The sequence below is a fragment of the Balaenoptera acutorostrata genome, chromosome 14 (genome assembly GCF_949987535.1).
Source record: "Balaenoptera acutorostrata chromosome 14, mBalAcu1.1, whole genome shotgun sequence".
Classification (NCBI taxonomy): Eukaryota; Metazoa; Chordata; class Mammalia; order Artiodactyla; family Balaenopteridae; genus Balaenoptera; species Balaenoptera acutorostrata.
In genome coordinates this window covers 51,724,740-51,739,022 of record NC_080077.1, presented here as the reverse complement: position 1 = coordinate 51,739,022, position 14,283 = coordinate 51,724,740, and the positions used below count along the sequence as shown (strand labels likewise).

Genomic DNA, 14,283 nt, shown 5'->3' with positions numbered 1-14,283 from the left:
CTTTCTGGGCAAGCAGCTGTCTCCAGCCATGATGAACAGTGTCTGATTTGGAGTGCTCAGGCAGCGTGATGTCGAAAACGAGACCTGGAATGTCTGGAGAGTATAGGCTGAAAGCAAAAACATCTGCCCTTTTTGGAGCTGTTCACCTCCAATGCAACCACAGCCAAGGAGCAGGCCAGAGATAGCACGACCTCTCTCTCCCTCCCCTCCATCCTCTTTGGGGCCGGAGAGGATTGGTGAGGGAGGCGCCTCCACCCCTTCCCCTGGCGCCTTTATATGGTGACTTGGCTCCCCGCTTGCCCTCCGCCTCCTGCCTGGCAGGAGCGCGCCCTGTGGCTCTCTTCCCAGCCCCTCCGCAGGCACATTCCCAGTGGGTGCCGCGAGCGTTTGGCTGAGCTGGCTCCTTTTTTCGGCCTTGGCCTTGGTCTGTACCCCTGACCGGGCGGGCAGCACAATAAGCCCTTAGCTTGTTCATTCTTTCCAGCTCCTGCTGCTTTGCCCTTGTGGAACTGGCTCTTCCCCCCACTCAGCACGGAACCCAAATGTCTGATTTATGTCTGCTGACTTAAAAAAGAACTGAGCCCAGTGAAATTCTAGCATCGCCCTGGTGCTTTTGAGTGATAGCCGCATTCAGAAGCATACAGTGGGCGCTCAGTAAACGATTGTTGACGGAATGCGTAGATGGATGGAAGCATCAAGGATAACCTCTTCTGGTTTTTAAATGATTTTCTACTTAGATTCTGGTTTTGAGTCTCCAACATCTCAGATTCTTCCGCTTTGTGTGGCTCAGCACTTCAGCAAACCATTGACCCACTTTCAGTAGCCTAAGGTTAATTAGCATTTCTGCAGCACTGCAGTCCGTCTTCCCAATTGGTAAAATTTATCTGTTCTTCAAGCCACCTATAAGCTCAATTAATGTTGGGGTTTTGTTTGAGGGTGAGAAGTTGGATAAATGTTGCAAATTGCAAATCCTGATGGAGCTCTCAGATCCAGATCGCATGAGAACTTTTTAACCCAGATTTAAACAGGGCATCTTGATTAGTTTAATTTTCTGGTTAAGAGAGGGTTCCGATTTTAAGTACGTTTACAGCTCTTTCCATTTCAACCCATTCTTGAAAACCTTTCTCAAATGTTTTCCTTGACTTACAAGAAGTAGTCCTCTCCCAAGTAAGTAATGGAGTCTGCTGAACATGGTTGATTCTTTCTGTGACAGCTCGATATGGTTCCTTCCCCATGGTCAACATGATGCACATGGGCTATTTTAAGGGTTATTTTAAGGTACTACGGTAGGAAGGGTGTGGGAGTGGGGGAGGAGTGCGATCCCATTGGTGGGCCGTGGGTGGGGAATAACGTGAGGCAATGTAGAAGTGGTCACGTGGGGCCAGATGGTGCATTAGATGCTGGCTTTGGCATTTAATAGGCAGTGGATGTTTTTGAGCAAGGGGATGACGTAAGAGCTGCGCTTCAAGAAGTGGAGTTGACCTTGGTCACAGAGGGAGGAGCCCGTCAAGGGTCTCTGACAAGAGTCTACAGACGGGGGAGCCAGGGGTGATTTTGAAATGACGGGTTGGAGGGAGCTGGGTGACTGGTTGCTGAGGGGAGTGAGATAGGGAGGAATGGCAGATGCCTCTGGGGCTGAGCCTGGGGAAGATGAGCAGGTGCGCTGAGGTGCTTTTGGAATCCATCTGTGAGTACAGAAGTGAGTGTCCAAGTCCTGCCTCTTCTCTTCCCCAGTGTGGGACTTTGGGGCCAGGGAGCCTCTTGAAGCCTCAGTTTCTACATCTCTGAGTAGGGGTGAATCTCCTCCATTGACTTCAGGCCAGTCTTTCTCACATGGAAAGTAACAGTCAACACGGTGGCTGCTGCTGGAACTTGACAGCGACCACTCTTTTCAGCAGTGTCCTGCTCCTTGTTTTGTTCCAGTTAATTTTATTTACAGGCCTGGGGAGCCCATTCAGATTGAGTAACGTGCTTGCTCACGAGGGCATAGCTTATGCTAAACCAAAGAGAACATCCCACAGGCTGTACCTGGGATGCACAGTTGAGTCAGGCTTTGTCCAGTAGGTGTACCTGTCTGAACCCTGGTTGGCCGGAGCTGTTGCTGGGCTGATTCCATTTCAAGCAAAATTAGAGTCGATATGAACTGGTTATACTAGATTGCCTTCTTAAAAAAGAAAAATAAGATTCTGTCTCCTGATTCATCTTCATTTTGCTGTTTCAAAACTACATAGTTGTGGTATGAATATGCAACTTTGTGTTCAGTTTAATAAGAAGGCTATAAAAGTGCAGTGTTGATTTATAGGTGGTTCTCAGATGTTGTCTAAGAATAAAGGAGAGCCTCTGTACCTCAAAGGAGAATGGCCCCTCGATGAAATCGTTTTCTGCAAATTGTTTCTCTACAGATTGATGATTTTGGCCTTTGCTTAATTTTTCAAATCTTTACAGGATTTTAATTAAGTGATGTTTGGTAGACTTGAGATAGATTGGGCTGTGGAACAATAAACAACCTCTCCGTAACACCATCCAGGGGCAGTGCTCTGCGCGGCGCAGAGGCCACCCGCAGGGAGCTAAGGGGCCCTGCTAAGCCCTCTTGGTCAGCCTCCTTGTTCCAGATTCCAGATGAGTCCAGACAAGCGCTGGCATGGGAGTAAGGAAACACCACCTCTGCCAGCCTCCTGTGAGACTGCTGCTCTTCTGGCCTATTCCCTCGATTCACAGAGAATATATTTGAGAGAGGGGATGGGGGGAGAAAAAAAAAAAGATGCCTTAGCCAACCCTGAGAAAGAGGACAGAAACAGCAAGCATAGCAGTTGCTGGGAGTTTGGTGCTGCAATCTGCCAGCCCATTTGTTGATTCTGCATGCCATCCTTCAGTTGGCACCACTGCCGCCAGGAACCACCCCCTCCTTTTTCCATCTGAAGGAAGGGAGAGAGGTACTGCGGCAGGGTTAACTCTTCCTGCCCTGAAGCCTAGAGTTTCTTCTTCCCACATCAGGCTTAATAATCTGTGCCATGTTAGGACCCACAGAGATATTTGAATCAAAGAATTTTAGAAGTGGAAGGGGCCTGAGGGAATTTTTCAAACAAGAAAAGCAGCACTCAGTCTTCCCAGATTTCACCACAGGTGACAGTGGGTAGAGGTCATTTGAATTATGGAGAATGAGGACCTCTAAGGAAACCTGCTTTTTTTTTACCTGCAGCCAGGGATCTGGTCAGCAAATCAGCAGGGACAGGTGGAGGTGGTACCGGGTCAGAGAAGCCTTCTGAGTTAGACCAACCAGAAAAACAAACATCAGAGGTGGAGGTAAAGCAGCAGAGCTAGGAAGAGGGAGAAAGGAGAAAAAATTAGTCTAGCATCCTTCAGAAGACGGCAGTGACATTTTAGGAGGTAACTTGATGAGTCCTGGTAATGATTTAACCAATAGAATGCAATTATTTATCGTATTCTTTATGAAGTCATTTAAGAGCACTGATCATGTCTTTCCTGACTTGCTTAAAGTGCTTTTGTGGAAATAGGAGCACAATCCAGGGAATACAAGGAAGTCCAAAAATATTAGCCATAACTGCTGTCTAAGGCATGAGGGGGGTGGCTATCCAGATTGTGGAGATTGGGAACGTTTTGTTCAAATTAAAGAACTGCAAATTGTCACTTTTAGCGAAGTAGTTAATTTGTGTACCTAGGTGCTTGGAACAGTGCCTGGTGCATCATAAACACAATGTATTAGTTGCTGCTACTACTATGAGTAGTAATAGTAATTATTACAATTTTCAGAGGTAGGACTAGTGTAGAGTGTCTTTAATCAGAAATCTTGTATCAGTGTGTGTGAAAAGCTCATATTCCTCAATTTAGAAGATACAGTGGAATTTTCCTTCAGGGAGCCTAATTCTCAGAAATAGCCTCTGTCCTGGTTGGAAAATGGTCTGCTTTGTTGCTGGGTGTTGCCAGGGTGGAGGAGTGCTCTCCTTCCAGAGCCCAGGGAGGGGCCTGCACCATCGGGAATTACATGAAGTAACCATTGGTTCCACGCGAAGGGAGACTGGAGTATTGTAACGAAACTTTGCGTGCTTGGTTTAGATTTAAGGCCTACAGGCTTCGGCTTCTTTAGGGAACTGTCTGGTGATCAGACACAAACAAGGTGACCCCAGGCCACGGAAAGGGACTGCTCTAGGTCCTCTTTCTCAAGACATGCTCCTTTTGCCCGTGCCAACCCACCTGTGTTCCCTGCCACATCTCCGTTTTCATTCATTTTTCAAGGTTGAACTTCCCTCGGTTAACGCTACTAACCTTTTATTGATAGTAAAGGGTTCTTAACAGTGCCTGAGGGGAGTTCCCTCGTGGTCCAGTGGTTGGGATTCGGCGCTCTCGTGGCCCGAGTTCAATCCCTGGTCAGAGAACTGAGATCCCACAAGCCACGTGGTGCAGCCAAAAAACCCCCCCCAAAACAGTGCCTGAATCATCACTCACCACAATCTGTGCTTTATCTGTATTTTTTTTAATGAATTTATTTTTATTTTTATTTATTTTTGGCTGCGTTGGGTCTTCGTTGCTGTGCGTGGGGCTTGCTACTCTTCGTTGCGGTGTGCTGGCTTCTCATTGCGGTGGCTTCTCTTGTTGCGGAGCATGGGCTCTAGGTGTGCAGGCTCAGTAGTTGTGGCGCACGGGCTTAGTTGCTCTGTGGCATGTGGGATCTTCCCAGACCACGGCTCAAACCCGTGTCCCCCTGCATTGGCAGGTGGATTCTTAACCACTGAGCCACCAGGGAAGTCCCTATGCTTTATCTGTTTTGTCTCAATTTTGCAACACAGTATTCCCCCCATTTTACAGATGAGTTAATCGAGTCACAAAGAAGCTAAGTGAAATGTGAAGCAGGCTGCCTGGCTCTCTTGCTGGGAGTCGTAATCCCCTAGGGTGTCTAGCTTCTTCCTTATTAACCTTTCAGTCTTTGCTGTGTCCCCTCATGCATTAGCCTTGTCTTCTCAAGTCGATTCTGACTCTTCAGAGCGCTTTGCCTTATCCTTGTTTGTGTGTGTGTATTTCCCCCAGACCCCAGCATTCAAAATATACCCAAGGACTAGCATTCCAGTTGGGGTGGGGGCAGGAGTGGGTCCCCTGACTGGACCGCCTGCTGTGATTGGTTGCACACTGCCCAGCTGAGGGTTTTCCCTGTGTGAATGCTCTCCTGGGCCAGCGCATCGTGTTAGACTCCGTCCTTTCTTAATGTTGGCAAATGATTCCCAGCTTCACAAGCAGCAGCCTGGCTGCTTCTTCACGGGGACCAGGGAAAACTTTCTCAGGAACAAGCAGGAACAAGTTGGTATTGGCAGAGTAGACCCAGGCAAACCCCAGTGTCTTGTCCTTTGTCCTGGATCACCCACTCTCTCTAGGCCACACACAGTGCTCAGTGCTGCTCCCATCCCCCAGGTCCCACCTGGAGAAAAACCAGCCCCGCCCTTTGCCCTTTGTCCCAGTTCCTTAAGGCTATTGCTGACTACAGATCTGATAAATTAGGGTTTATCAGAATCCCTCCTGGTGACATATTTACATTTAAAAGGAGATAATTCCTTTACTGCTCTGAAAGCAGGGTAGGTGAAGGAGGAGGTTCGTAAATAACAGGCCCCGTGAGAGGCATGGGTGTAGGAAAGACTCCAGGTCTGGGTAAAAATCCTGGGTTCAAATCCTGACTCCACCCCTCACTGGCTGTGACCAAGGCAGCTTCTCCAAGCCAGTTTCTTGTCTGTAAATAGCACAGCGCCTGCGCAGTGAGCATTAGCACTCTGGCCAGTTGTAGCCCCTCAGTAAGTGTTCCTTTAACAACCGAACTGGTATGTCTGCCCGCTGTTGTCAAATTAAGAACATAATTGTTTCTGTTTCTTCTTCAGTTGTACAGTGTTCTCAGCTTGGGATTTTTTAGAAACGTTTATTTATTGTGAAATATGGCTTATATACAGAAAAGTGTGCAAAACACATTTGTACCATTTAGCAAACAGTTATTAAAAGTGTCACGCGTGTAACCACTACCCTGGTCAAGAAAGACAAATACTGCTTTAAAGTGGTGAACACTTTGTAACAGTGGTTCTCACCTGGGGGCCATTTTGCCCCCAGGGGACGTTGAAACATTTTCGGTTGTGGTATCTGGGGAAGTGCTTCTGGTATCTAGTAGGAAAGGAATGCCACTAAACATAAACAGCCCACCATAGCAAAGAATTATCCAGCCCCAAAGTCAGCAGTGCCCAGGCTGAGAAACCCTGCTGTAACACAAGCTGATTAGCCACTATGGGGCAAACACCCGGTTTAGAAACACAGTGCTTCAGCAGGAGGTGAACTTTTAGGAAAAGATTTGGCTGCTCAAGAAACCTGTTTGGGTCAAGACTTAGATTTATATGACACATTGTTAGTAATGTCATCCCGCTCAACTAATTGTCCTCCAGGAAAAAAAAAAAAAGGCCAGCCAGAATTTCAGATGAAGGATCTGAAGTTAATAGACCTTGCTAACAGCATCAGTCAGTTGTATTCTTTCATTGTTGCCAAATGCTTTTAATCTCCTCTGTCACTTTGCACCAATCTTGGGAATCAAATACTGTACAAGTCAGAAGAAGCCAGATGTGTTCCATTTTACTATTAATTAAATTGTGAATTAATTAAATACTGTCCTCTTCCCAACAACTTGTCCCAACCCCTTTGGTCTTGTGACTCTCTGTCTTTAATTTATTGCAGGATTTAGTCGTTCGTATTGTTTTTATTCTTGGCAACCTGACAGCGAAAAATAACCAGGCTCGTGAGCAGTTTTCCAAAGAGAAAGGGAGCATCCCAACTCTGCTGTCTTTATTCCATACGTTCTACACACTGGATCTGCATTCCCAGAAGCCCCTGGGGGAAGGAGAAGAGAGGCCCAAGGCGCCGAGGCCGGCCCAGGCGGAGGACGTGCTCATCAAGCTGACCCGCGTGCTCGCCAACCTGGCCATCCACCCGAGCGTGGGCCCAGCCATCGCCGCCCACCCGCGCATCGTGGGCCTGCTCCTCGCCATGCTGGGTAAGGAGCGAGGCCGCCTGGCGGCAAGGGCGTTGCCGGGAGATGGACCGGGGCTCGGGTGCCATGGGGGCTTTAGCAGTACAGTCGGCTCGCTTTAACAGGCCTTCTCAGCTGTGAAGGAAAATTCATTCCTTTTCTGTTCAGAACTGCCTCAAAAGTCATCCAGATTTTTTTTAAAAAAAGAAAAAAAGGAAGAAAATAGTAATACAAATTATTACTAAAACTCACTGAACTGTACAACTTAAAAAGGGTGAATTTTATGGTATGTGAATTATATCACAATTTTTTTTGAAAGCATACCAATCAAATTGTAAAAAATTGGCCAAACTGTAAAAAATTGGCCAAACTAACCACAGAGTTTAAAATCTTAAATTTTTCCTGGGATAGTCCACACGATTAAAGTTTATTTACCTTTTTATTTTTTCAGCTTTTTACATTATCAGTAATTATAGCCCCTAGTCATTCAGGTCCCATTCCCCCGCCCACCCCACATTAGTCAGTTGGAGCTGCCATAACAAAATGCTGCAGACTGGGTGGCTTAAGCAACACAAGTTTATTTCTCACAGCTCTGGAGGCTGGAAATCCAAGATCAAAGTGCCCGCTGACTCTGTTCTGGGGAGAGCCCTCTTCCTGGCTTGCAGGTGGCTGCATTCTCACTAAGTCTTCCTGTGGCGTTTCTTCAATGTGTGCATGTGCACATGGTAAAGAGAATGATCTTTCTCTTCTTATAAGACCACCCTATCAGATATGGACACCACCCGTATGACCTCATTTAACTTTACCTCCTAAAATCCCTGTCTCCAAAACTAATCACATTAGGGGGTCAGGGCTTCAACGTATGAATTTGGGGGAAGGGACACAATTCAATCAATAGTATTCTACCCCTGGTCCCCCAAATTCATGTCTTTCTCACATGCAAAATACATTCATTCCATCCCAACAGCCCCCCAAATTTTAACTCATTCCAACATCAACTCTAAAGTCTAAGGTCCAAAATCTCATTTAAATATCATCTAAATCAGATAGATATGATACATCCTGAGGAACAATTCCTTTCCTGCTTGAACCTGTAAAACCAGACAAGTTATATGCAAGATACAATGGTGGGACAGGCACAGGATAGACATTCCCATTCCAGAAGAGAGAAATAGGAAAAAAAAGAAAGTGTGATGGGTCCCAAGCAAGTCCCAAACCTAGTAAGGCGAATTCCATCAGATCTTTTTTTTTTTAAACAAATTTATTTATTTTATTTATTTATTTTTGGCTGCATTGGGTCTTCGTTGCTGCGTGTGGGCTTTCTCTAGTTGCAGCGAGCAGGGGCTACTCTTCTTTGCAGTGCGGGGGCTACTCTTTGTTGCGGTGCATGGGCTTCTCATTGTGGTGGCTTCTCTTGTGAAGCCGGGCTCTGGGGGCGTGGACTTCAGTAGTTGTGGCATGCGAGCTCAGTAGTTGTGGCTCGCGGGCTCTAGAGCGCAGGCTCAGTAGTTGTGGCGCATGGGCTTAGCTGCTCTGCAGCATGTGGGATCTTCCCGGGCCAGAGCTCGAACCTGTGTCCCCTGCATTGGCAGGCGGATTCTTAACCACTGCACCACCAGGGAAGCCCCCATCACATCTTAAGGCTTGAGAATAATCCTCTTTGGTTAGATGCTTTGCCTTGCAGACCTGCTGGGGCAGTGGCCCTTCCTCCACAGCTCTGTCAGTTAGGCCACCAGGGCTCTGCAGGGCGGTCTTGCCCTCAGGGTTTTGGGGTGAAGGCCAGTGTGGCCTGTTGAAACTGAGGCAGTGGCCCTGGTGATCTCTGAATCACCACTGGGGTCATTCTCTTCTCTACTAGAAGAATAGTGCATATTCACAGCCAAATAGCTGTACACTCTGTCCTGTCAAATCCAAGGAGTCTGACAGCCTTCCTTCGTTTGGTTCTGTCTCAGCTCCTTCAGTTCAAATTGGCAGTGTTTCTGCTCACATAATCCTGTAAACTCTTTACTGAGTGATAGGCCAACCACACCCTTGGTGTTCTCTCCAGCACATACTTTCTTCTTTCTTGCAATATGGACAGGCTGAGAATTTTCCAAATCTTCAAGTTCGAGTTCCTTTTGCTTAACAACTCCTTCTTCAGTTCATCCCTCTCTTCTTATATGTTACTGTAAGCAGTCAGGAAGAGCCAAGCCTCTCCTTAAACACTTTGCTTGGAATTCTCAGCTAAATACCCAGTATCATTGCTCTCAAACTAGACCTTCCACAGAACACTAGAACACAAACAATTCAGCCAAATTCTTTGCCTCTTTATAACAAGGATCACCTTTCCTGCAGTTTCCAAGGAACTGTTCCTCCTTTCCATCTGAGACTTTGTCAGAGTGGCCTTTAATGTCCATCTTTCTAACCGCATTGTATTCATGATTATTTCTGTGTTCTCTAAGAAGATGGAAGCTTTCTCTCCAGCTCTCTCTTGTCTTTGAGCCTTTGCCAGAATCACCCTGTTGACAAAAAATTAATCAGTAGTGCGCTTCTCTGGTGGTGCAGTGGTTAAGAATCCTCCTGCCAATGCAGGGGACACGGGTTCAAGCCCTGGTCTGGGAAGATCCCACATGCCGCGGAGCAGCTAAGCCCATGCGCCACAACTACTGAGCTTGCGCTCTAGAGCCCGCGAGCCACAACTAGTGAGCCTGTGTGCCACAACTACTGAGCCCGTGTGTCACAATTACTGAAGCCTGTGCGCCTAGAGCCCTTGCTCCGCAACAAGAGAAGCCACCGCAATGAGAAGCCCACTCACTGTAACAAAGAGTAGCCCCCGCTCGCCTCAACTAGAGAAAGCCCGCGTGCAGCAACGAAGACTCAACGCAGCCAAAAATGATAAATAAATAAATAAATAAATAAATTCATATTTAACAAAATCAGTGGATCAAAGAAAGAATTGGAAAATTTTATTCGAGACAAATTTGAGGATTATAACCCAGGAAGAACATCTCAGAAAGCTCTGAGAACTGTTCCACTGGTTAGAAATCAAGGCACAGTTACATAAGTTATTTTGAGACAGAGGGCTGTAACACGTCAAATGACGTGTTATTGACAGTTTACATAATCCAGATCTAAGCATCATCCTGGTGGGTCATGTGACCCCTTACAAGATCAAGAAGGAATGTTATCTTTTAGGAGGGAGTCGTCTTGATGCTAGGAGAATGTTGCCCTTTATGGTTGAACAGGTATTCCTACCGATGGGAGAGGTTTGATCGATGCATAAGGCAGATACACAAAGCACAGTGTGGGGAGAGAGGAGGCCAAAGAGCAGAGAAGAAGTTCTATGTTTAAATTTTTCTTGTCTTGCCGTAAAATATGAATTTTATTTCACAACCTTTAACATCCGTATTTCTTGTATACATCTCAGAACTCCTCCAGCCTCTACCCATTACCCAGTTCCAAAGCCGCCTCCATACTTTTAGGTATTTGTTACAGTAGCACCTCACTGCTAGGCACCCAAACCTGTCTCAGTCTGTTTAGGGTGCCACAACAAAATAGCGTAGGCTGGGTGGCTCAAACAACAGACACTTTCTCACACTTCTGGAGGCTGAAAGTCTGAGATCAGGGTGCCGGCGTGGTTGGTTCTGGTGAGGCCTCTCTTCCTGGCCTATAGACGGCTGCCTTCTCTCTCTCTTCCTCTTCTTCTAATGCCACCAATCCTATTGGATAAGGACTCCACCCTTAGGATCTCATCTAACCCTAATTACCTCCTAACAGCCCTACCTCCAAATACAGGCACATTAGAGGTGAGGGCTTCAACATACAAATTTGGGAGTGGCACAGTTCAGTCCATAGCAACCCCCCTTCCACTTTTGAGGCCTTGTCATTTCCCATGGGCACCTCTGCCTACCAGTGTGCAAGGAAATTGACTGCCATCTAGAGTGATCTACTTCGCCACTACTTACTAGACTCTGAAAGATTGTGTTGTTGTGAAAGAAGCATTCATGCCTGAAGAAAATGATGTTTTGGGGTAATCTTTGAACTTTGCCCCTTTGCTACTCATTTATTGAGTCTTCACTGCATAATCAGTCCTATGCTGTATGTTAAAAGAGGTTTGTCTTAGTTTGCTCAGGATGCCATAACAAAATACCACAGACTGGGTAGCTTAAACAATAGAAATCTATTTCTCACAGTCTGTAGGCTGGAATTCCAAGGTCAAGGTGCCAGCAGGGTTGGTGTCTGGTGAGAATCCTCTTTCTGGCTTGTATATGGCCACCTTCTTGCTGTGTCCTCACATGGTGGAGAGAGAGCTCTGGTGTCTCCTCCTTTTCTTACAAGGGCACCAGCCCTGTCGGATGAGGGCCCCACCTTTACAACCTCATTTAACTTTTATCACCTCACAGGCCCTATGTCCAAATATAGTCACATTGCGGGGTAGGGCTTCAACATATGAATTTGGAGGGGAACACAAGCGCTCAGGCCAGCACAACGTTTAAAAAAGTATAGGTTGGTATCTGCTTTCAAGGAACTCAGGGTGCATGGTGGAGGAATATCAGGTGTATAGACAAGAAGCTTATGAAAAGTGCCAGCAGCAAGGGGTACACAGAACATGAAAGCTGAGAGGACAGAGCCGCAGAGCCCAGCTTTTGGTGTGTGGGAGTGAAAGTGACCGTGCCTTCCCTTGTTGTGGAGCTGTGTAATTTATTTTTATTTTATTTATTTATTTAATTTTTTAATAAACTTATTTATTTATTTACTTTTGGCTGTGTTGGGCCCTCGTTGCTGTGCGCGGGCCCTCTCCAGTTGCGGCGAGCGGGGGCTACCCCTCGCCGCGGTGTGTGGGCCTCTCATCGTCGTGGCCTCTCCCGCTGCGGAGCACGGGCCCCAGGCGTGCAGGCCCCAGCAGCCATGGCACGTGGGCCCAGCAGTTGTGGCCCGCGGGCCCCAGAGCTCAGGCTCAGCAGTTGTGGAGCACGGGCCTAGCTGCTCCGCGGCATGTGGTACCCTCCCGGGTCAGGGCTCGAACCCGTGTCCCCAGCGTTGGCAGGCAGACTCCCAACCACTGCGCCACCAGGGAAGCCCTATTTTATTTATTTTTTAACTGGGGTATAATTGGCCAAAAACATTATGTTAGTTCCAGGTACACAACATAGTGATCTGATATTTCTATACATTACAAAATGATCACCATCAGAGCCGCGCAGTTTAAGAAGCATGTTCACATCTGTTACCTCACAGCAGCTGTGTGAGAGTAGGTTGTTGTTATTTTAGCCATTTCACAGAGGAGGAAACAGGCTTAGTGAGATAAAGTGACTTTTAGAGGTCACAAAGTTAGTAAGTGACAGGGCTATTCTGCACGTTGCTGATCCTTTTTTTTTGTTTTTTTAAAAAATGTTTATTTATTTATTTGGCTCTGCGGGGTCTTAGTTGAGGCACGCAAGATCTTTGTTGCTGCATGTGGGATCTTAGTTCCCTGACTAGGGATCAAGCTCAGGCCCCCTGCATTGGGAGCTCCGAGTCTTAGCCACTGGACCACCAGGGAAGTCCCTACATGTTGCTGGTCTTAAGGAAGGATTATTAAATTCTGACTGAGGTCTTTCCTTGTGACTTATCACTTCCACATGATAACTCAAAAACCTACACATTTAGTGTGGGACTCTCTTCCAAGCTGCTGACTGCACATTAAACCGTCTATGCAAACCTACATCGAGCTGTTCCAGAAATTCAGTTTCTCTAACAACCTCAAAACTTTCAGCACCTGGACCATACTATCGCCCTGTCTTCTGATGATCCTTCTGCATCTGGAGGATCAGTTCTTCTCCACCCAGAAGTCAGGGATCCAGCTGCCTCAGAGTCAGCTATGGGGCTCATTAAAATACCCTTTCCAGTTTCTGGTCTTACCCAGAAAAAGGCTTTACCTGCAGGACGGTTTTAGGGTCTTGAAATATGCATTTCAACTACTCCCCTGCCCCCAGGTGATTCTTCTGCCCCTTAAATGTTGAAACCCACTGCTCAGAGAATCACCTTTAGCCTCTCTGGCTAGTGAGGCGCTGCCAGGTGGCTGAAACCCACCCGGTGAGTTCTCATCGGCTGGCAGGCCAAATCGCTTCACCTGACTGTAGCTACCTGGGGAGAGCCTGAGGACCTGCCCTTAGACACCTGGACACATCACTGTGGATAGTCAAGTTAAGGAATAAAGCTCTGCATGATTCATTTTCCTGCAATTATTAATATTCACATGTGAAGTGAGAAAATTCCTGGTCTTATATGTATTTTCTGAGCTTAGAAATTACATTTCTACCTATGAACTAAAGGTACAATGGATAATTTGTGTTTGACTTCTAGGAAACTGATGCTTTGGAGGCAGAAGAAAGGCTGAGAAGCAGATTTGGCCAGAGCTGAAAGGGTTAACCAGGGGGCCCTGGCTAGAGTCCTTAGGAGGCTAGGGCCTGTCCCTTCCGTTCCTCCATCACCAAGTCCTCTGGGAGGGTAGGTGCTCTGTCTTGGTCACTGGGGGATTCCCATGTGAGGTCTTCCCAGTGCACCCTCTTGAGGTTACTGTCACTTGGGAATAGCCTACTTTCTTTCTTTTGCTCTAAAGCGATCAGTGAAACTCAAATCTGGTACTTTGCAAACTTGTTTGTGCATAGAATCATGCAGGGAGCTTATGAAAGACACAGATTCTTCACCCTACCCTCAGAGGTTGTGACTGATCAAGTGAGGTGTGGAGCCCAGGAGTCTGTGTTTTTTAAAGCTCCCTGGCTGGTCCTCATGTGGGTGGTGGCAGGTCTCACTTGAGAATGCTTCAGTCTCTGCATGTTAGAGCTCAGTGCCATCTGAGGTTAAGCCCAAGTGAAGAAACCCTTCTCTCTAGCCTGCCATGCTGGGCAGTTGTTTGGGCAGGCGGTGGGATCCCTTGTCTATTTTATCTCCTGAACGATTTGACCTGCCACGAAAAGCTTTAGTGGGGTGAAGTCACCCCGACAGAGGATCATACGCCTCCACCCTCCTCCCCTTGGCAGCTCAGCTGCAGGGATGAATGTCCTGAGCCCTACGAGGCCCCCCTAAACTGGTCTCTGCTGGAGTCTCTGCATCAGTGCAGAAGGGCGATCAGATCCTGGGAGAGGGAGCTGGTCTTCAGAGCGCCTGCCTCCCTTAGCCAGCCTGGTAGTGGCTTTGGAAAGCAGGCCAGGGCCGGCTTGACTCTGACCTGCTCACTTGCCTGAGGGCAAGGCAGCTGTTGCCCTGTTAGTCCCCAGTGCTGGCTTAGTCCTCACTCCTCCCAGCCTGACGGCTTT

At 47.3% G+C, this 14,283-nt stretch overlaps 1 protein-coding gene across 5 annotated transcripts in view; it reads left to right on the top strand.

The window, feature by feature from the left end:
• The window catches only part of ARMC2 (armadillo repeat containing 2), a 258,731-nt gene that overhangs the window by 229,496 nt on the left and 14,952 nt on the right, over positions 1–14,283 (top strand). For all 5 annotated transcript variants that reach the window (XM_007190659.2, XM_057528083.1, XM_007190660.2 and 2 more), the window contains one exon: positions 6,715–7,030. In XM_007190659.2, the coding sequence (XP_007190721.2) occupies positions 6,715–7,030 (316 nt within the window). The remainder of the gene's footprint in view (positions 1–6,714; positions 7,031–14,283) is intronic.